Source organism: Crotalus tigris, unplaced genomic scaffold, assembly GCF_016545835.1.
Source record: "Crotalus tigris isolate CLP2741 ecotype Arizona unplaced genomic scaffold, ASM1654583v1 scf7180000017632.1879674, whole genome shotgun sequence".
NCBI lineage: Eukaryota > Metazoa > Chordata > Lepidosauria > Squamata > Viperidae > Crotalus > Crotalus tigris.
The window spans coordinates 454432-477731 of record NW_024096526.1 but is presented as its reverse complement, the minus strand read 5'-3'; the positions used below and the strand labels follow the sequence as shown (position 1 = coordinate 477731).

The window sequence follows — 23300 nt, the reverse complement described above, 5'->3', positions numbered from 1 at the left end:
TGCAACAATTCTAATAACCACCAGATGGCAGAAAAAAGAGAGCCTTTTTCTTACTTCACATTTTGGGAGCTCCGCATTGCTGTGACGGAAGGATCTGCCTGCTTATCCCACTAAGCCTAAGAGGAATGGTAATGTCAAGACCTGCTTTGGTGGCAAAGCAGCTACTAGGGATTTTTCAAAGTTTAAATTTGTTTTGGAAAATTTACCTGTAAGGGTTTGAGAACAAACCTAAGTTAGAAAAAGACAACAGATGTCAATGTAGTTTATTTAAGATGTCCAAATAAAGCTACTTCCATAATATGTTCAAACTGCTGAATTAGGGTGTTTTTTTTATGAGAGGCAAGGATTCAAGCACTTAGCTAAATTCTTCAAATATATAGGCTCTGTGTAACTATATAAAGATGCTGACTGAACTCTCCTCAAGTAAACACCAACAATACATACAGGTCTTGGTTTTTTTCTGACTGTTGTCTTTTCTTTTCAACAGGAAAACCCTCCCGAGGCCCGATAGTCCAGCTTCCAGGAAAATCATTTGCTCGTTTCCAGGATGGGAAGCATTACCTTGAAAATAGGGAACAGAATCAAGACACAAATTTCAGGTTCCATTACTGCTTGTCATTTTTTGATGCCTTAACTGTAGGTAAGAATGAACGGACTTGGGTATGGTAGCACAGTTTCTCTAGAAAGATCTATCAGACATTTTTTAAAGGATTTTTTAAAAAAGAAGTTTGCTATTTAAGTTGACCATTCCTGCGTTAGGTGGTATCAGGAAGTCTTGTATAAAGTAATCCTCGACTTACAACTGTAACAGAGCCTGCCAATTACAGTCATAAGTCATGATGATTGTAATCATCATTGACTGACACAATTTTATTGTAGCGATAGTTAAATAAATGTCACGGTCATTGTTCGCTATGGGCGGAAGTATAGGCTAGTTTTTGGTGACAACATAATCAGACAACATAATGAATAGAATAGAATAGAATAGAATAGAATAGAATAGAATAGAATAGAATAGAATAGCAGAGGTAAAAGGGACTTTGTAGGTCATTTAGTCCAATCCCCTGTCCAAGCAGGAGACCCTACACCATTTCTGACAGATGACAGTCCAGTCTCTTCTTGAAACTTCCAGTGATGAAGCTCCCACAACTTGTGTCCCAAATACAGTCATGTGACCCCAGAAAGAGACTCAGCAGCTGGAACTTCAGAACCTGAGTGTAAATATTTTTGGGGGGGTTTGTTATAACGTCAGTTAGTTGCTAAGTGACTGGTCGTAAGTCAAGGGCTATCTGTGCACAGTCACATATGCCTACTGTAATTAGCTCTGCAAAGCCCTGTCCTTGAAGGCTTTTTTGATGTTTCAGCTGGTACAGCGTGCAGTTGCCGAAATAGTTACGGCGACATTGAAATTTGTCCATGTAACATCACTGTTTCAGGTGCTGTATTAGTTACCAATCAGCTTCCAGATACAATTCAAATTGTAAGTTATCTACAGCTCTGTATGGCTTGGGACCTATGGCTTTGCCTTTTCCAGACTGAATCTGATCACGAGATCCAGTCAGAAAGCTTAGGAAGGCTTCCTTCTTTGAGAAATGCCACTTATAGGACTCTGGGGAGATTGGGGCTTTTCAGTGATTATCCCCCATGTATGGAATCACTTATCCCTAGTTATCTGACCTTTCTGGTTTTCTAAAGGACTTTATAAAGATTTGAGTCCTTAGGAAAAAATTGGAGATATGGAGGCTTAGCCAGCCCCTGTGAGTGATTCTATCACAGCAAGTTGCTAGAAGCCTTTTACGTGATTAGATGCATTTAGCATTTTTGGTATTTTATAAGCCTCTCAGGATCCACAGGAATGGAGAACATAGAAGCACAGTAAAAAAATAAGTGATTTTTACACTTCTCTTGAGTGGTTTTATAGTTTTTCCAGATGAAAAGGCTGCAATACTCTTAATACTGTACTATTGAACATTAACATGGTTATTATAAAACAATGGTTATTTAACAAACTTTTGATGGATTTTATTTATTCAAACATTTGTTTTTATCATTTTTCTCAGACGCTCACAATTGCGCCTCACCTTTCATTTTTTTTTTATCTTCACAATACCAGGGGGGGAGATTAAATTGAAAACTTCATATTATCTAGTCAGCTGGGTGGGAAAATAAACCTGAATTTCTTCAGCTATGCTTCAGTGTTGATTAGGTTTTGCTATAATCTTGGTTTCATTATAATTATAATTTTGTTGTGTCTTTATTGTTGTTATTGTTACCTTGAATGCTATTCTGGGGAGATATGGCAAGTTGTACATTTAAATGAAAAATAATAAAATATGACAGAATTCCAATCAATGCATCCATTTGTATGGATCAACATATCAGTAATTATTATGTCTTTGATTGAAATATTCAAGGCATTTACATTTTATTTTATATAGATATGGAAGATAATCTGTACATCTTTAAAAGCAAGTATTACTGGATTGTATCCAAAGGAGAGTCTGCTGCTGGTCCGTACCTTCTCCAAGCCAAATGGCCGGGTCTCCCTTCTGCCATTGATGCTGCAGCCTTCTCAGAGAAAGACAGGAAATTCTACTTTTTTAAAGGTAGTTCATTTGATTGTAGATATCAAACCAGATCTTATTTCAGCTGCATAATTGCCCAGAGGCTATAGATAAAATAGAATCTTTCAACCTCCACCTTTCCATTTACAATTTGGCTGTAAAAATAATAGCACGCCTTTTCAAATTGTTCTCAGAATTGCTGAGATACAGTGCTTGGAATATTTCAAAAACCATTCTCTACAATTGGAAGTGCTGATTTTTTAAATGACATTGGAGAATCCAAAGGGGCAGTCTGGGTGAGCAGTGTGGCATTGCAATCCCCGCACATCGGGATACAACAAGGCAATCCTTGCAACTGATCCAAATTAAAGTTGTTTTAAACTGTGAGTTGGTTTTAATTTAAACTGATTTCAAAGGGAGATTCAGTACAATACGGTATCTGTGCTGTGCCCTGGTAAAGGTGGAAGATGTTGATGATGTTTTAAAAATGGTAGGCTTGAGATCAATGAAGATAACATACAGATGGTCCAACTTATGACCACAATGGGACTTCAGTTTCAGTTGCCAGGCAATGCAGTCATTAAACAAGGTACCACATGACCAAACCTGATTTTTACGGCCATTTTTATTGTGGTTGTTCAGCAAATTACCACAGTTATTAAGCAAATCACATGGTTACTGTTCTGTCAAACAGTTACTAAGTGAATTATGTGGTTGTTAAGTGAATCCAGCTTCCCCCATTGACTTTGCTTGTTGGAAGCTGGCTGGGAAGGTCACAAATCATGATCACATGACTGCGGTATGCCCTAACTGTTGTAAATGTGAACTAGTTGTCTAACACTCATTTGCAACCAGTTCACATGAACACATGACCACCAATGTGGTGCAACAGTCACAGCGTGAGGGTGGGTAAGTTACTTTTTCCAAGGCCATTATAAGTTTGAACTGTCATTAAACAAACAACGGTAAATTGATGACTACCTATATATGACCTTTAACACAAAGCAGAGCTGGCAAATTGATGTCATTAATGAGGAAAAGACTTTCACCCTTCGCCATAGTGGCTACTAGTGCAGGGGTGTCAAACTGCTGGCCCACGGGCCAGATGCGTCATGCCGAAACCGCACCCACCTCATTGCCGGCAATGGAAAAAAAGTCGTGATACATCGCAACACATCATGTGACATTGCGAGTTTGACATCCCTGATCTAGTGGATAGGTACATATTCTTCCTTCCTGCTATAGGGGCTGCCCCATCTTTTGGGCACTGCTTTGCTGCAGGGTTTAGTGACCATAGTCTTGACAGCAGATTTCCTGACGTTTCTCTGGCAACTGTATCTGGCATCTTCAGAGCCAAAGTGGATTACTCTGCTGACTACAAGCGACTGAGCAGAGACTGATCAGGCTCCTGTCTTTGTAGCCAGGTGACCTGACCTCTGATTGGCTTTAAGTAGGGACCCAACAGAGCCTAACAGATACAGTAGTACTTTGGTACTCAACTGCTTTGAAGCTCATCAAATTTGGCACTCAATGCATTTTGACGAGAAAATGTCCTGGTACTTGTCATTTGGTACTCAAACGCGCAAGCTAGAACTTGTCGGTGTCAGTTGCGTCATGACTCGCTACTCTTTCCAGCTGAATCAAAGAGTGACATATTAGTCATGTGGTAGCTCTTGCCCTAGCTCTTGCCCCGTGTACCTCCGCTTGTAGTCTTAGCATCTGTGGTCATTTTGTGTATTTTTGTGCTTTTTATTTCTCGTATTCATTTATTTATTTCTAGTACAGCAAAATGAAGTTTTTATTTTATTTAATCTAAGTATTTATTAATTTTTAGGTTTATTACTCATGTAAAGTAATGATATACAACCCAATCTTTTTACATATTGCCTTAAAAATGGGCATTGTTTTTGGTTTGGGAATGCATTAAATTTATTTACATTATTTGGTATTCATTGTTTTTGGTAGTCATCGTACCTCCCGGAACCAATTAGTGATGAGTACCGAGGTACCATTGTACTGGTCATGAAAGCCTATACCAGTATGTTGCAGGGGGCAGTTCCCTTCCAGCTCTATTCTGATTGATTGACCTGCATTTAGTTTTTCAACAGGCATGAACTTTTTATAGGCCTTTCTCCCTGTGACCTGTTTTCATTCTCCAGTTAGAAAAAAATTCACCAAGTAAGCACTGCTGCCATCTGCTGGTTCTCTGTGAAAAACATGCTTGCCTATTCTACTTTAATTCTTTCTCTGATTTAAAATAGTTATGATCTTAGCGGCGATGACCCATTTTGAAATGCTGCCAGGAATAATTATATTATTTGAACAGTATTTCATTATTGCACACAGAGAAAATTGCTGTATTACTATCAAGATTTCCCCATATGTAGAATATGGGCCCTGCCATAGCTATCACTCAATTATGAATAACACTCCTGCAGCCGATTTCAGTAAAGGTAACAATTCCCTTGCACTTAAAAAAATAAAGTTGGAAGAGATATCATAAACTTATGACAAGTCTAGCCAGGTCTCTCTTGCTCTGTGTAATATCTTGGCTAGCCAGGAGCATTTAAGAAGGTGAGAACGCTCATGTTACAGGTAGATATCAACTAATGACCAGTCACTTAGTGACAATTCAAACTTGTGGTGGATCTCCCCAGAGGTACTTATGACACAGTTTCTAAGTTCTGACAGGGACCTCCCCTCATGGTCATTTAATCACATTTTGGGTGCTTGGCAACTGGCCCATATATTTCAGCCATTTTCAATGACCCATTTTTACATGACTGTGATTTTTGGCATTTTTTTTTTTGCCGAAAACCAACTTTTACTTCTGATTTCCTGCAAAAAAATTCCCATTGGCTAAAACAGGTTTGTTTAATGATCATGGCATTTGCTTAAAGACTGCTACAAGAAAGGTAATAAAGCCAGTCGCAGTCACATAGTGGCCCCCTTGGTGACTGTCATAACTTATGGAATTACAATCATAATTCCAGGCTCAAGTGCAGGTGTAAACTAGGGATTGCCTTTGCTGGTTTATGCTATCTCTGGCTCAGAAGTCAGTGTACATCTATCAGCTCAGGCAGTTTCTTTATAACTAGCAATTAGAGCAACAGCAATAGCACTTAGACTTATATACTGCTTCACAGTGCTTTATAGCTTTCTCTAAGCAATTATACAGAGGACCCAACAATTTGGGTCCTCATTTTACCATCCTCGGAAGGATGGAAGGTTGAGTCAACCTTGAGCCAGTCAGAATCAAACTCCATACTGTGGGCAGAGTTTGCTTGCGATACTGCACTTAACCACTGCACCACTAGGCCTCCTTGCAATTATGCAAACAATAATGAAAATTCTCTATCAGATTATATAGTAAAATACTTAGGAATCTCAGCCTGTAAACAATGTGGGCCAGTCTTGTTTGTTGTAATTGCAGATACCAGAGGGATGGAACAGAATTAGAGTTTCTGGTGCTGGGCTGCAGAGCAGCAAAAACAGTAGGTATAGAACAGACATGTCAAAACACAAGGCCAGGGGCCGGATGCGGCCCGCGAAGTGGTTTCATGTGGCCCACGAAGCCATCCTGGAAACAGTGAGTGAACGGCCCCCGCTGCCTTGGCCCTGGCTGAGGCCATCCGGGAGCCAATGTACAATTTTGTGATGGCCATCTTGGCACTTGTCCCAGTGGACCATGTCTTGGCACTTGCCCTGGTCCCAGCCCCTTCTGCCAGAGACCCTCAGATCTGTCCCACTCCTGCCCAGGCCCCCACAGGCACCCTTGATGCGAATGATGTAGAACTGGCCATGCCCACCCAGTAGGCCACACCCACTCCATCCACGCCCACCCAGTAGGCTGCACCCACTCTGGCCACACCCACCCCGCCCCCTAAGGGCAACTGCAATGCTGATGCGGCCCTCAATGAAATTGAGTTTGACACTCCTGCTATAGATTGCCATTCAAGTATTAGCTCTTCAGAGAAGGAGGAAGCAAGGGGCAGGCAGGGGGCCTTTGTTCCTGCAGCAGGTTTAGAAAGCAGTGGCTCTGGCCTGGGCTTGCTCTCTCTCCCACCTTAGGCCTCGAGAGTAGAGAGTGACATCCAGGCAGAAGCTACTGTAAAAAAGCATTTGTTGTTGACATCGTGAATCCTGTTTTACAGTTCTGGGTATTCTGACTTTTCTGTGGAAGCATCAAAGGAATTGGGGATCTATCTGGATACTCAATGGGCTTTGCAGCTGCTGCTCTGGCTAGCATGTATCCCACAACAAATCTAACACACACTAGGCACACTGTATAAAGTCTCTTGTTTAATGTGCTGTGTTCTTTGGGGTTTGTATTTGCTCTTGAGGTTTTTTGAGTCCCATCAGAGTCTCTTTGTGGAATTGAACACCCATATAGAGAGAGGGAGGGAGGGAGGGAGGGAGGAAGGAAGGAAGGCAGGAAGGCAGGCAGGCAGGCAGGCGATATTTATACAACATTCTTAGCTGATTAGTTACAGATCAAATGACTTCATTCACATAACATGCTAAGCACAACTGGTTATTTATGGGTGACTTACAAAAAATACATAAAAATCATACTAACAAGACCAATGTCAAACAGAATATAATTAAGAATATTCATCATACTATAACTCACATACAACAGGCATATTGTCCTGGCCCAATGCTGATAAAAAAGGCAAGGGTTTATGGACTTCTGAAAAACAAATAGGATCAGGGCCATCTGGATGTTGAGGCTGTTCCAAAAGTCAGGTCCTGTGACAAGGAAATCATGTCTTCTGAATTCTGTAGGATGACATTGTTTCAGAGAAGGCATCTGGTACATGCCAAGCCTGCATGATCATACAGGTATATGAATGTATGTTTTCTTAAGTAACCGTGGTTCTCAACTACAGGTATGGCTTTGTGATTTAGGAGCTGTGTTGGTGCAATGGTTACAATGCAGTAATGCAGGCTAACTCTGCCCACTGCCAGAAGTTTGATCCTGACCAGCTGAAGATTAACTCAGATTTCTATTCCTTCCGAGGTTGGTAAAATGAGGACCCAGATTGTTGGGGGAAAAATGCTGACATTGTAAACTGCTCAGAGAGTGCTGTAAAGCATTATGGAGCAGTATATAAATTTTATTGCTATTTAATAATTGACAGGCTTTGTTTCCTTACAACATTCTTTCCTCTGTTACTTTCAACAGGTGGCCGATGCTGGCGCTACAAAGGATCTTTCCTAGAAGTTGGTTTTCCCCAAAAGTGCAGCCTTACTGGTGATCTCCCACGTCACCCTGACACTGCCCTGTTCTTCCAGCCACTCCGTCAGCTGGTGCTTTTTAAAGGACCTAAGTATTATGTAGTCAATGAGGAGACCCTCCAAGTGGAACCTTATTATCCCCGAAGCTTGAAAGACTGGGGAGGGGTTCCAACTTTGGCAAATGGTGCTCTCACACATCAGGATGGCTTTGTATACTTCTTTCGAAATGACCAGTTCTGGAAATTCAACCCAGAGAAGCTAGAAATCGTAGAAACTGGAAAATGGGCTGTTCAACTGAGGTGGCTAGGCTGTCAGGATGTCAGTCTAAATCAAGCTGGGGGCTGATCTTTTATCTCTGGATTTGTCACTCATTTTGCCAGTAAAATCTCCAGAAGGCTAGAACTTCTCAAACTATTTACTCTGTGTTCAGCAGCATTCCAAGTTTGCATTTAATCTGGTCCCAAAGAGATTACAAAAAACCAAAAGGCCTGAGCCAAAATTGTATTTTCTGGAAGAAAAATGCAAACTCTCCGGAAGCAAAAGAGTTTGATGTGAGGAACCATCAATCAAGATTTGCACCATCAATGTTAATTTATTGTGAAGTGGGCGAGACACACCGGTCCTTGATTTGCAGTGATTGTAAGACACTAAATTGATGTTGTGCCTTCTAGTCAGTCAGAGGCATTCTAGAAAGGAAGACTGAAGATAAGCGTAATTCTCCACCGGCAGTTGGCTGCACCTTCATATAGAAACGGGCCTTCTTACAACTATAAGTTTAACTTGAAGTCTTCTGTATTTATCATCCAGAAGTGACTGCCATGAAGAATGGAAAACCAGAAGGTCTTTTCAGAAGTAAATTTTCCTCTACAAATGAGCCTCAAATACCGGTGCCTAATCATGTTCCGTCTACCTTCGGAGTTTGTTCCACTTGATACATCTTCAGTATGGCGCTGAGCGTGTTCCAAATTACTACCTCTCCTTCCTGTTAGAAAATGTATTTTCTATATGGTGCTTTTAGTTTTTCTCTTATACAGGTAACCATTTTGTAGGATTTTGGTGTTATATTATAGCAATCCTGTATTCTTTTTCCACGTATATAGTTTCACTGCAACATTTGTATAAAGAAAAAAATATGGTACACTCAGAAGGACTCCACACCGTCACAACAGATTGAGGAATGAATCTGAGGCTTCCCTTTGGATACCCAAAGTGCATTAAATTGCTAGAGGATTGTTTTTTTACCTAATATCTGCCAAGTCTTCTAACATATTGATATTATTTCTGTCAGGCATGAAGAATCAGGATCAGATATAAGTTCCAGTTCAAAAGATTTATTGTTCAAGCCTATACACAAGAATCTAGTCAACAAATGGTCAGCACTAAATTGCCGCTATTGTAGATAAGAGTTAATGGAATTCAAGAGGAGCTGGACTTGGAGTATTTATGGACACATAATGATTCTAGGCTGCATCCTCTCTTGATTCTGTGCCCAGACTCTGCCAGCTTTTCTCCTACAATTTTCAGTAGACCTGCAATTCCGAGATAATTTTTCTCAAACTGATATATTTGAAAGATGCTGCTATTTTTAATAGCTGTCCCTATTTAGAGGTTTGGAATATTCTTACATCATTGTTTCCAAGAACATATAGAGAGACATTCTGATTCAACAGATATGAAATTCATCTTGACTAACATCTGATTTCCCACATTGAAGCCAATAGGCAGAACCCCCTTATGTTCCCAGTGATTGTGACTGAGACGGTTATGTTTTCAAGCTTTGGTGATACCAGTGGCATGTAAATTGTCTTCTACAATGCTTAGACAAGCTGCTCTGGCATTTAGAACTTGGTTGTTCTGTAGGGCTGAGCTCAGATAGTATTATACTCTATCAAGCAATCATGTCAGCAACTCATGGCAAAAGCTGGGCAGTTATAAAACACATTTCTGAAATACCAATTGGCCATAACAGCCAAGTCATTTCACAGCTATAAAATGAAACTTCACCAGTATTCTTCAGCTACAAAATCTTTGTATGCCAGGCAGATCTGGTTATTATGATAGTTGCCAAATTGAATGCAGATGTGGTGGAATGTATTCTGGATTCCCAGGAGGGAGGGGCTGCACTCCAGAGGGCAAAGATGCACTGAAGCATGGAAGCTTTGGTTGGGAGAAAGATAGCTAAGGCGGCTCCTCCCGAGTGATTCCCAGAGTATATCTATAGTGATGCAAATAGTTGCTTTAGTTTGGCAAGATTTCTGTCTAGAGGTGAGGAGAAATAAAGGAAATTAGTCAGAAGTAATTCCATGTCTTTCTTGGGGCCTGACAGGTGAGGAATTATGTCTGATGCTTTGGAGATTGACTGGTGGCATCTTATGTGAACATGGTCATTGTGTCCTTATTTTTGTAATATTTTATAATGGTAACAAAATCATTTTCTTCTGTTGATGATCAACAGAATGATGATCAGATGACTACAGATAAATTGTTTTCATCTTTTATTTCTTGTTGCACTATGACACTTGGTCTCCTTTTCCTTGCCAGAAGAATGTAAAAAGGAGTTGTTCATTCTTTGTCCTTCTTCATGTTGCAACATGCCAATGTTGACTTTTGTCAGTCCCATGCTGACAAACTGTTTAGAAGGCAGCAGCCTGTTTCCCAGGATTAGACATTTGTTTACCAGTTAAAAGGCATGCACAATGCATACATATACATTGAGCAATTTTGCACTGGTTGGCAAAGCTGGAAGAGGACATTTCTGAACAGCCAAAATGACAAAGGCATACTTTGCAATGGATCCTGAATGGTAAAAATGTTCAGCTAGAAGACTGACAGCTATCAATGTTGTTTCACTTGCTCCGTCACTTACATTTCTTTGCTACCTGTCACTGAGCAAACAATTGTTAGAATTGTTTCCTTTTGTTTGAATTAATATATCTTCTGATTCTCAGAAACCATGTATTTCAGAGTTAAGGACTTTATAACTATGTTTTTGCAACATGCTAAGCCTAACTTTTGGATTAACAAACTACTGGAGGTGGGAAAAAAACTATCCGTTTCTCACTGAAAACAGCCTGTCTCTGTATTCTCAGGGCTGGTTCAGTTTTTTCCAGAAGTGGATTGTCCAGAACAGGAAGTAAAAGTTTTAAAATAATTTGGGTCAAGATACCACAAACCACTTTCTGCTCCTCCATTTCCAGAAATGCATGAATTAGTCCTGGAACACCTGGATTGACTCACTCTGGGTGAAAATGGCCAATCATCCAGATACTGAACACACAGTTGCTGTGCATAGAACACACACGCTGTCCAAACAAATCATATTGTTGTTTAACATTAAGGTGACCAACTGTCCTCCTTTAGGGAGGACAGTCCTCCTTTTGTAAGTTCTGTCCTCCCTCAAAAAGTGTCCTCCTTCATGTCCTCCTTTTCGATATTTGAAGACTAATTTGCAGGGCTTTTTTTTTTTTCCCTCATAGAACGCTCAGAACGGCGTTCCGGCACCTTTTTTTGATGGTTTTTTTTTTCAACTTTTGCATGAGCTGTGCTACTCCCACTATTGGCTTTCGAAAGCCAATAGGAATTGCTGCTGAGTGTGCCAAAACACCTGGCAAACTTTGCACATGCAAGTTATCTGTATTGTTGCAATGAATAAAATGTTTCTTTTATTTACGATATTTTTTTCTTCAATTTATTTGTGTCCTTTTAATTGTAAAAAAGTTGGTCACCTTATTAACATAATAGCATGGTTCATATTATGCCAAGATGACACACTGAACCACTGTATCAGACCAGGGAAAGGAAATCCTCCAGGCAGTTTAGCACACCTGCAAATTTCAGGGAGGCCATTCACTATTTGTGCAGGGCAGATGGAATGGCCTTGAAGAGCTGCTACTAAGGCAACAGTCAGATAAACGGGGCTTGAGCCCAGACCAATAAAATAACCTGAGAAACTGCTTCCTTTCCTAGTTCACATAAAGATAAAGTGAGGGAGGAGGAAGCACATTCAGGCCTGCAAGATTCTGTTACTATAACTGTTCAATAAAATCTCTACAGCATTAATTTCTTAAGTCTGGTTTATCTTCTTGGGCTGACAGAGTTTCTGGCAAAGATGTTCTGTTTTGCTTTCAGTCATTTATTCCCCACCAATAATGGGATTTTAGGTTGACTTCCAGATGAACTTTTCATTCTAAATGACACAACTAAAACCATTGGCTAATTTTTGTATGACAATAACTTTGGTAGGATTCCCTCACACTATAAACACAAAATACCCAAACTCAAGTAGCTTGGGAAAAAAATAAATGTTTTTCTTATTGATCCCAAATTTGTTAATTCCAAGGAAACTTGGGAAACTACATACGATGATCATAAGAAGTTCTGAGGGTTTAAAGACACGTTTCTAGACCAAACATGAAATATTAGTAGGAGAGGCTACCAACACAGTTGGAGGTAACAAGTTGGAGAACATTGATATAAATAAAAGTATGAAAGTGACTAGAACATAGTTAAAATCTATGAACTGAGCTAGCAGAGGTAAAGATTAGAACCATCCTAATCTTTAGGATGCTATACTTAAGATTTTTCTGGTATCCTTCCAACCTTATTATAACTCCATGTTTTTGGAAAGCCTCAAAGCCAAATAGATTTTATTCACAACAATCCTTTCTGCATACACATATGAGTAGTCATGGTGAAGTTGGGCAAACTTCCATCCTTTTAGGTTAATAAATTAAGCAGATGGCTGGTGTTGGTGGGCCATCAAGAAATGTCCATTGTTCCCTCTCATGGCCACTTTGTCTCTCTAGCTTCTGCTTCCACTGGAGCATCAACTAAGTCTATGGAACCTGGAATAAAAACAGTTAAATCAGACCTAGGTTTATCCAGTCCAGCATTATTTCCACTAATGATAAGCTAAATATCTGGATGAAGCCCTTTCCTCGTTAGGCTTAGCGCCTGGCATAGTTACATTTATAGCTAATAATGCTATACATGCTACTGTATGTGCTAAATTCTGTTTTTCATAAATGTGTGTATTTTTTTTAAAAAAAGCATAACATCAGCCTTGCTACCTCAGACCAAAATGTTCTTCAAGTCCAGTATCTGCTGTCCAACCATTATAGCCAACTAAATACTTCCTCCTAGGACAGTGTTTCTCAATCTTGGCAACCTTAAAATATGTGGACTTTAACTCCCAGAATTCAAGTCTGTCAGACACATCTTAAAGTTGCCAAGGTTGAGAAACACTGTCCTAGAACATTCAGACAGACCCTGAAGGGATAGCTTCTCCCAATGGGTTGTCCCCATATGTTGAATGCTGAGAGGCAGGTGGTTTTTGAATACCAAGCCCAACTGCTATTTTTTTGTTTTGCAAGATGTGCCCTGCTGGACAAGATAAATATATCTCTGTATTCCAAGAATGGTTGTTTTTTTTCAAATCTCAGAATTGTACTGGGCTTTTCAGTGATGCTTCAGAAGCTACTCTCTGGAAGATGAAGTCCACACATTTTAAAGTTGCCCAGTTTAAGTTAGTGCTTTTCTAACTTGGCATCTTTAAAATATGTGGACTTCCAGAATATTTCAGCCAGCATGGAATTCTGGGAATTGAAATCCACACATCTTAAAGTTGCCATCTTGGAAAACCATTGCTCTAAATTGTAGCACAGAGGACTAAAATAAAAACTAAACGGTGATATTATTTTATTTAGAGTCGATTGGAAGATGAGCAGCTGTATACATGTTTAAAGTAAAATAACTTTACATGTAATTAAATTTAGTTAAGATGATTAGTCTCTACTCATACATCTCATGGTTTTCCCTTCTGTTACATAACTTGCATTTGCCTAGCAGGGTAGATTTGCTTAATTTTAATCTCTATCTTTTAATGAATAAATGAGGCTTATACTTCAAAATATTAGAGAAACTTGATAATTGAGTTTTCTCATGAAGCTTTTGCAGGATTTTGAAAAAAATCAGGATAGCATCTGTGGTTGCACGATCAAACCCACACCCTTTTCCTATGCATAAAATGGGGCAGAGTTTTAATCATGCAATCTCTCTTTGTCTCTTTGTCTCTCTCTCTCCCTCTCCCTCCTTACAATTTTTGTAGAACTCTGAAAAACCAATGTGGAATTGTAGTTAAGAAGTTATTCTAGGATTGGAAAATTCATGTTCAAACTAACATTCATCTTCCGCCACGGAAAAACATTGACTTTGGGTTATGCTGAGCCTACTCTCAAATTTGAGGTCCTGTAACAAACTGAGCCCTCGACTGAGCTCCTGGGAAAAGGGTGGGATATGAAGCTGACAAACAGGAGCCAAAATATTTATTTATTAGATGTCCATCCCTTTGTTTATTTTTAGTCAGCACAAAGCATCCATACAACAGGAACCCAGTGAGATGGATTGAGTTGAAAGACAGTGGCTTGTTCAAAATCAACAGCTGGCTTTCATGCCTAAGGCAGGACTAGAACCCTCAGTCTCCTGATTTCTAGGCCAGCACCCTAGCCATTGCATCAAAGTGACCAAAGCTCATAAATTATTCCTTTTGGGGCTATTTCAGGGTCTGTTCTTTCAAGGGAGTGGATCAGATGCTGCTGGGTATTTCATAAGCAGAAGGCAAAGCCTATTTTACATTTACCATCACCAGAAAAGAAACGAAGCAGCCTCTCTTTCCATATCATTAGCACCATTCCTGGTCTCGGAAGATTTTTCTCAGCTTTACAAACTTGATAAATAAATAAACCCAGCCACCGGTGGCTGAGTCTACAGATTACAATGTAGAAACCCAAAAAGGTGTCTTGCCTGTGCTCACAGTGGGACTCGGAGCCTCTGGCAAGCCTTCTGTGCTGTGACCCAGGAGCCCATGTTCAATGAAGACCCGGCTGTAATGTAATGTCTCACATTTTTTGCAGAACATAATCTCACATGCTGGGCACATGTTACTGGATGTTCTTTTTCTCTGCACTTGGCAGCAAACTGGCTCCTGAAGGGACTTGTTTCTGTAGCAAAGAAAGAATTCAGACACTTAAAATGGCTCAGAGTAAAAGCAATTCTCTTCCAGGAAGCAGAAGATGCTTTTCAAACCCTGCTGTTTCAGGCAATAATAATAATAATAATAATAATAATAATAATAGTAATAGTAATAATAATAATACTAATAATAACAGTTGGATGGGACCTTGGAGGTCATCTAATCCAACCCCCTGCTCAGGCAGGAAACCCTATAACATTTTGGACAATTGACTGTCCAATCTCTTCTTAAAAACTTCCAGTGTTGGCGCATTCACCGCTTCTGGAGGCAGTTTGTTCCTCTGGTTAATTGTTCTAACTATCAGGAAGTTTCTCCTTAGTTCTAGGTTGTTTCTCTCCTTGATTAGTTTCCATCCATTGCTCCTTGTCCTGCCTTCAGGCGCCTTGGAAAATAGCTTGACTCCCTCTTCTTTGTAGCAGCCCCTGAGATATTGGAACACTACTATCCTGTCCCCCCCCCCTCGTCCTTCTCTTCGTTAAACTAGACATAACCCAATTCCAGCAACTGTTCCTTATATGTTTTAGCCTCCAGTCCCCTAATCATCTTTGTAATTCAGTGCCTATTCAAAGTTATAACAGCATTGAAAAAAGTGACTTATGACAGGTTTTCACATGGCCGTTGCAACATCCCCGGGGTCACCTGATCAAAATTCAGATGTTTGGCAACAGGCATGTATTTAGGATGGTTGCAGTGTCCCGGGGTCATGTGATCACTTTTTGTGAATTTCTGACAAGCAAAGTCCCTCCCTCTCCATCTTTTAACAATATTTTATCCTGATTGGGATTTCTATTTTTATTCTTTTAAAGATATTTATGTTAGGATTTTAATGCTTTAAAGCTAGAAGCTGCCCAAAGGTGTTTGCTACGAGACAGATGGCAAATAAATTCAATAAATAAATAATAAATGAATAAAGTCAGTGGGGAAGCTGGATTCACTTAACCATGTTAAGTGATTCACTTGACAGCTGGGCCAAGAAAGGTAATAAAATGTGGCAAAACTCACAATAGTTGTCTTGCTTAGCAATGGAAATGTTGGGCTCAATTGTGGTCGTAAGTCGAGGACTACCCATACCACCTTGCAATATATTATCTCGCTCAGCTCAAAATGCTCTCAGCTTGATCCATGTTTCCAATCTGTTTTTCCAGAATGAACTCCTCCGGCTCAGAACATAAAATGAGATTTAACTTAAAGATTTAAATGAGACTAAAGTGCTTGAAATAGATCAGCAGCAAGAAGGCGAGTAGGTGAAAAAAAAAGTTGCGAAACATTTTTTTTAAAGACTAAATCTCTAGCTCTTGTTATTTGCAAATCATCAGACAAGCAGATAGCTCCAGACAGGTGTTTCTTTTTACAAATTGTTAGTGGTTTTTTTTTGTTTGTTTTTTTAGGGGAAGGGAGAAAAGAGATTCCTTCTTTCTAACTGTGATGCAAACTGATTCTGAAGGTGATTCTTCCTCTGATCTTCGAGGGGGTTAGGGAGCTTATCCACAGACCAGTCCTAAGTAGTGGTACTTCTGAACCAACCACAGAGCTAGGGCAGACCTGTTTCCTCCTCCAGCATTCATCAATGATGATTAAAGGGGCTCCCAAGCAAAAATGCAGCTTTCTCTTGTTGGAAGAAAGACCATCAGGTCCAGTTCCAAGCTGGGAGTAAATAAAATGGAGGCTAAGACTCTGGAAATAAAACGGAGGCTAGCCATTTGGAAAGAAGGTTTAATGATGAGCAGAACCCACAATAGTATGCAGTTCTGAGACAGCTGACCAAATGGAGTTGAGAGTGGGTAGATCTTTATGGGGCTCTGAGACTTTGAAATGGAAATGTTTCTGGGTTGTGCAATGAGATGGGCTTTTGTGTCTTTTGCTAGTCTAATGGTGGTGGGTTAATCCTATTATGTCCTGAAAGTCCTGTCCTGTCCTTGGAGCTGGGCGGGGGAATGCAATTCTTAAATCCCCATCAGCTGTAGGCATTTTGCTTATGAATACTGTGCCCCAGTCTTTCTGAATGGATTATCAAATCTGCATTTCTAAAGAGTGGCCTCCTCAGGTTTCTGCCTGAGGAAAGGGAAACTGGGCCCTCTTTCTGCCTAAGATTTTATCTCCATTTCTCCTTTAGGAGTAAATGGAGTAAACATTTTAAGGTGGTAGACCAAGGGAGGGGGAATCTGTTTAATAAAATGATGAACAGTCCAGCACCCTTTGGAAAACGTGGACAGAAGAAAATTGTATTTTTCCTCTAATGATGTGAAACTTAGGGTTGTCCTTTGAAAATAAACAGGGTTTATAATATGACACAGAGGCCTTGTCCACATGGTCATTGGTTTTGCTCCCTGCCACAGAGTATTTTAATGTGAAAAATACGTAATTGCATGGTGTCCAGCTGGAAAAAGAGGCAGGACTTATCATAATACAAGAGTTTCAATTGATGAATAGGCGACTCATTGTTCAAAGTATTGGTCTCTTTCTTGCTTCAAGAACCATCTTTTCAACTGTCCCCAACATGGTGCTCAACACCTTAGCTCAGTGGTTCTCAACCTTTCTAATGCCGTGACCCCATAATACAGTTCCCCATGTTGTGGTGACCCCCAAGTGGGTGTGGCCACCAATAAGAGGGAGTAGGACAGCTAGGGAAAAGGGAAAAAAATGGCAGACAGCGTGGTTTGGCGACCCCCGTGAAATGGTCGTTCGACCCCAAATGGGGTCCCGACCCACAGGTTGAGAACCACTGCCTTAGCTGAACTTCAGCCTCCCCCCCCCAAATCCATGGGGAATCCAGAAATTAAAGACCCATCAGGACACCATTAGGGAAGCTGCAGATCTGCAGCACTGAGTACAGAGATGGAGTAGATGGTCTCCAAGGATCTCCCCAGTGTTAGGATTCCACGTTTCTACCCTCTGTTAGCCTTAAATGGAGCCTTTCAAGACTAACCAACATGAAGGAGATGGCTTAGCCTGGTTTAAAGCATTGCTAGTACCTGTCTCCCAACCAGGTCAGCCCGGAGAGAAGAGGGAAGGGAAACCATCCCCAAAGCCAGCTCTCAGGCTTCAGTGCTTGTTCTGCGGTTGAAGTCTGAGGACCATCTAGCAGGTTAAAATCAGTTATGTCTGCACTGTCTTCCAACTCCTTTTCCACTGCTTCTAGCTCTTGGTGGCATTTTTCATCTGACTGGGTTTCTTCCTGTTCTTGTCTGTTTTGGGACATTGGAAATCATTTGAAACCTGCCCCCCCCCCCAGAAAGAAGGGAAGACAAATTAGAACAGTAAGTAGCAATAGCAGTAGCACTTAGACTTATATTCCACTTCATAGTGCTTTACAGCCCTCTCTAAGCTGTAAGCAGAGTCAGCATATTGCCCCCAACAATCTGGGTCCTCATTTTACTGACCTCGGAAGGATGGAAGGCTGAGTCAAGCTTGAGCTGGTGAGACTCGAACGGCCGAAATGCTGGCAGTTGGCAGTCAGAAGAATTAGCTTGCAATACTGCATTCTAACCACCGCGCCACCATGGGTCTTAGTAGTAAAGAATAGGTCAAAGAAGACTCAGTCATCCAGGCCAAAGGTGTCTAAAGGCTGAATCATGACAAGTGTACCAAATTTTGTTAATCTGAGACATTTCACTGCTCATTCAAGCAACTTCATCAGTCAGAACAAAATTAGGTAGAGAGTCAGAAAGTCGTTGGAATGTACCAACTCTTGCCACACCAACTTCAGGGGTTTCTTTCCAAATGTATTGTAATATGTCAATGGAGACTCAATCTTCCAGGCCAAAGGTGTCTAAAAGTGAAGAATAGTTAGTGATAAAGAACAGGAGACACAGATCCCAGCCTCTTTGAGCTGGAGGCATGCTGGGTGTTCAGGGACAATGGTTGCCATGGGGCAAGGCCTTGCCTACTTACAGTGCAAAATAGCTGCAGCAGTGGCTGCCTGTAGCTGCTCTCAAGACACCTCAGAAGACTGCTCTCTCCTCTGTAGCCAACCTCCCCATCCAAAATACTTATTGATAATTCCCAATTTATTACTGTCTTGTGTCTGAGCAAATGAGTACTTTTACAAGGAAAGCAATGAGTTTGCTGTATTTCTTTTCTTTCTTACTTCCTAGCATTTTCCCACAGGTGCAGGATTGGCTTTTTGGGATCAACCCAATATTCATCCATTGGTTGCATCAGGAATTGACCAACTGACTTGTTGTCCAAGCCTGACATCATAGGCCAGCGGTGGCGAACCTATGGCATGGGTGCCAGCGGTGGCACTCAGAACCCTCTATGTGGGCATGCGTGCCTTCACCCCAGTCCTAGGCCTTCAGCTGGGTTTTATAAAACCTTTTCGCTTTAGGCCTCCGCCGCCGTGTGCAAAAAAAAAAAAAGGTTCAGTCAGTCAATTTCAACTTCTCACGGGAAAAAAAGATCTTGCAAAGTTGGAATTGATTGATTGAACTTTTTAGTCCTACCCAGTCTGCCATTACCACTGCAGCCACGCCCACCCAATGGGCCACACCCACCCAATGGCCATACCCACCCAACGGCCATACCCACCCGGCACCCGATGATGCATAAATGGCTTTTGGGTTGTAGTTTGGGCACTCAGTCTCTAAAAGGTTTGCCATCACTGTCATAGATTGAGAAAGAATGATTGGCCCAAGGTCACCCAGTTGGTTTTCATGCCTGAGGCAGGACTAGAACTCACAGTGTCCTGGTGATTGTCCCAAAGTCACCTAGTTTCAGTGGTGGGATTCAGCCAGTTTGCACCACTTCAGCAGAACCGGTAGCTAATTTTTTGTTGCCCATGCCCAGAATGGACTTCCAGAGGCGGCATTCACACAGAGAACCAGTTGTTCACATATTTGAATCCCACCACTGCCTAGTTGGCTTTGATGCCTGAGATGAGACTAGAACTCACAATGTCCTGGTGATTGTCCCAAAGTCACCTAGTCAGCTTTCATGCCTAGGGTAGGACTAGAACTCACAGTCTCCTGGTTTCTAGCCTGGTGCCTTAACCATTAACCAAGCTGGTTCTCAAATGAGTTTGCTAAAATTCTGGTGTTTTATTTATTAAGAATGGGCCTTTATGGAATTCAAGGTGTTCTAGGAACTGTTATTGAGCTTTGCAGTAAACCAGATCCATTGTAACTCGTGTATAAGATTAATCTTTAATTTAAAATAAATGATCCCCTAAACCTTCCAATATTTACATTTCAAGAAACAAATAGTCTCATTATGACCACTATAATAAAACACAGAAACTCCAAATCAATCAACATATCGTTCTTAAAAATCTCACAATGAAGTTTATGGAGTGTGACTACAAACATACAGGCCGCTGACAGATCTGCCAACTGGACTGCATTTTTTAGCTTTGATTAGAAAAAGCAAGCAAAGTTGTGAAAAATAATTGCTAACACAAATGAGGACTTCTCATCAAAGGAAAATTAATCTCTTACTGGATTTTTTAAATTTTCCCATTTTTTCTAATCTGCCAAAACAGTAATAATAATAATTCCTGAAAGGCTTTTAAGGATTCTAACATTCCAACAGATGTTGTCATAAGTTCTGTGTTAATCACTGCAGCAACTAAAAACATTTATTTTGCTTTCTGTTACTGTGAACGGAAAGGAAAACTATTTTTTCCAGGCAACTAAAACGCCTCATTTCCCACAATTTGGAGGGTCTCTTGAAGTTCCACAGTGATATCACTGAAAAAGTCAATGCTGGACTTTTAAAAAGATAAATAAAATGCATGCATTAAGCCTAATCAATAGGCTTATTTCAATGCTTATTAAAAAAAATGGAGCATCTGAAAATTGGGGATTTTCTGGTTTCATGGAAAAATGTGGGGAGTGATGGAGCACGTGTTGTGATATCACACTGCAGATGTCGGGATTTATAATATATTTGTATCTCACATTTGCAAATATAAAAGGGCAGGATCTACCTCATGACATCAGGATGTACATTTTGTTATTTTCTTAGTCACTGAAGTCAGCAAGGGATGAATGTGAATACAGCTGAAGGGACCTTGGAGGTCTTCTAGTCCAACCCCCTGCTCAGGAAGGAAAAACTGTACCATTTCTGACAAATGGCTGTCCAATCTCCTCCCAAAAATCTCCAGTGATGAAGCACCCACAATCCCTGGAGGTAAGTCGCTCCACTGATCAATTGCCCTCACTGCCAGGAAATATCTCCTCAGCTCCAGGCTGCCCCTCTCCCTGACCAGCCCCATCCCCTATCTTGCCCTCCAATGCCCTGGAATACAAATTGTTCTCCTCTTCTCTGTGCCTATATAGTTTACATGCCATTTGTAGCCCATGCGCTATGGGTCACAGAGCACTGATTTAGTGGTAGTTTAAAATCTTCTATCCTTGCAACTAGCTTCTTCATTTAATAATCCTTAGCATGACCACTGGAGACAAATGGAAAGAAGGCCTATGGTTTCATAGGGTTTGAGCTTCAGATTTATTTATTTTTTTAAAAAAAACCCTTCTCTTTCCAGTACTAGTAGTCCTCAACTTACAACAGTTCATTTAGTGACTGTTCAAAGTTATAACGGCATTGAAAAAAGTGTCTGATGACTGTTTTTCACATTTACGGCCATTGCAGCATCCCCATAGTCATTGGATCAACATTCAGATGTTTGGCAACTGGTTCATATTTATGATGGTTACACTGTCCTGGGGTCATGTGATCATCCTTTGCAATCTTCTGACAAGCAAAGTCAATGGGGAAGCCAGACTCACTTAACAAGCATGCTACTAACTTAACAATTGCAAAGATTCACTTAACAACTGTGACAAGAAAGGTCATAAAATGGGGCAAAAACTCACTTAACAAATGTCTCACTTAGCAATGTAAATTTTGGGCTCAGTTGTGGTTGTAAGTCAAGGACTATCTGTATTAAGGCATAACATCTTTTTTTCAGCACAAAAGAAAAAGGAAATTGTACCTTCTATTTCACCAGAGGACTCTCCCGTCAGGCCATCACACTGTAGCTAACTAAATGAAAACAAATTGACTTCAGCCATTGTGAGGTCATATGGAATTTCATACAGAAAGTTCTGGGGAAACACCACAAGTGATCAACAAGGAACATTCCCTCTATTCAGTTCCTGGTGGTTACCCATCAAAGTGAATAAGGCTGTTTCTAACCCCAAACCAATTTCATCCCCATTTAGCTTTTTTGGGAAATCCGCATGGGAACTGAATAAGGAGAGTCTGCCAAGCTCTCACTGAAAGACAGCTGGACCTCTCCCTGAAAAAATGAATCTGGCCACAGCAATATATGCTTTCATTATGTCTCATGTAGACAGTTGTAACCTATGTAACTGACCTTCGTATGTGTTGGTAACTTCAAATAATACAAAGGAGAAAAAGGAGATGGCTGATATCATGCACTTTACAAATTATCTCTGATCTTGAAATAGCTACCCTAGCTTTCTATTTGCTTCCAAACCCAGTTCTAAGTGCTGAGTTTTGACCTTTAAAGCCTTAAATAGTTTTGGATTCTTGAGCATTTTTCTCCCTTAATCTGCTTTGCTAAATTTTAGATATTCAATCAGGGTTTCTCAACCCCAGCAATGTTAAGCAACAGTTTGGCTGGGAATTCTGGGAGTTGAAATCCACACATCTTAAAGTTGTTGAGGTTGAGAACCACTGACCTACACCTTAAACTGACCAGGTATGCTATTGGTAATCAATTCAACTCTAGCAGAACAAGGTAATATGCAATCATTTTCTGAGCCACAACACACTGCTCCAGCTGTAAACTCCATGCTTTCTTCAAGGGCAGTCCAACAAAGAATGCATTACAGTAACTCAGTTGTGGGCTTAGTAGCCCTATTGACATCAGCTTATCTCCATTAAGAAATGGGTGAAGATGACTTATTAGCCAAAGTGATACCTAGATCACCAAACTTACATGTATCTCTAGCTATAAATTTGCATCCAAGAGCACACAGGGAAGAAGGTGTCAATTTATTCTCTGTACCACCTGAAGGCAGGACAAGGAGCAATGGGTGAAAGCTCTTCAGAGGGAGATCCCACCTGGAACCAAGGATATATATATATATTTTTGATAGTGAGAACAATTAATCAGTGGAACAGCTTGCCTCCCAGAGTCATGAGTGCTCCATCCCTGGAGGTTTTCAAATGAAATTAGCATCGGGAACTACTTTGTTTGAGTTTGATAGTTTATTCTTTGAGCATTCATACAGTCTGTTATTACATTAGCCCATTTGCTGGATGCACACAATATCTTGACCCATAAGCTAATCAGATGGGCCGAGTTCACACAAAACCAGTACAGTTGTTGTTTTGTTAATGTTTAATGAACATTAACCAAGCATAATGGTTAGTGTGAATGTACCTTCCTTGGAAAATATGAATATATCCATTATCTATTCTGACTGATATAGTGTTTGTTTGTATATTTGTTTCGTATTTCTTAACTGCCCATCTCCCTCTTCCTAAGGCTTTCAGAA

The 23300-nt window shown here is 40.5% G+C and overlaps 2 protein-coding genes across 3 annotated transcripts in view; one reads left to right on the top strand and one right to left on the bottom strand.

Annotated features, from left to right (window-relative positions):
* MMP28 (matrix metallopeptidase 28) overlaps positions 1-11261 on the top strand; it is a 29540-nt gene extending 18279 nt beyond the window's left edge. For both annotated transcript variants that reach the window (XM_039334618.1, XM_039334619.1), the window contains 3 exons: positions 488-640; positions 2439-2606; positions 7753-11261. In XM_039334618.1, coding sequence (XP_039190552.1) covers positions 488-640; positions 2439-2606; positions 7753-8150 — 719 coding nt within the window. In that variant the 3' untranslated portion in view covers positions 8151-11261. The remainder of the gene's footprint in view (positions 1-487; positions 641-2438; positions 2607-7752) is intronic.
* Positions 11262-11418: 157 nt separating this feature from the next.
* On the bottom strand, positions 11419-21836 carry CUNH17orf50 (chromosome unknown C17orf50 homolog). The gene is made up of 4 exons (XM_039334586.1): positions 21767-21836; positions 17808-18051; positions 14607-14803; positions 11419-12649 (listed from the first exon to the last, which is right to left on the bottom strand). The coding sequence occupies exons 2-4, from the start codon at positions 18032-18034 to the stop codon at positions 12588-12590; spliced, it is 486 nt and encodes a 161-aa protein (XP_039190520.1). The 5' UTR covers positions 18035-18051; positions 21767-21836; the 3' UTR covers positions 11419-12587.
* Between the last annotated feature and the right edge of the window lie 1464 nt (positions 21837-23300).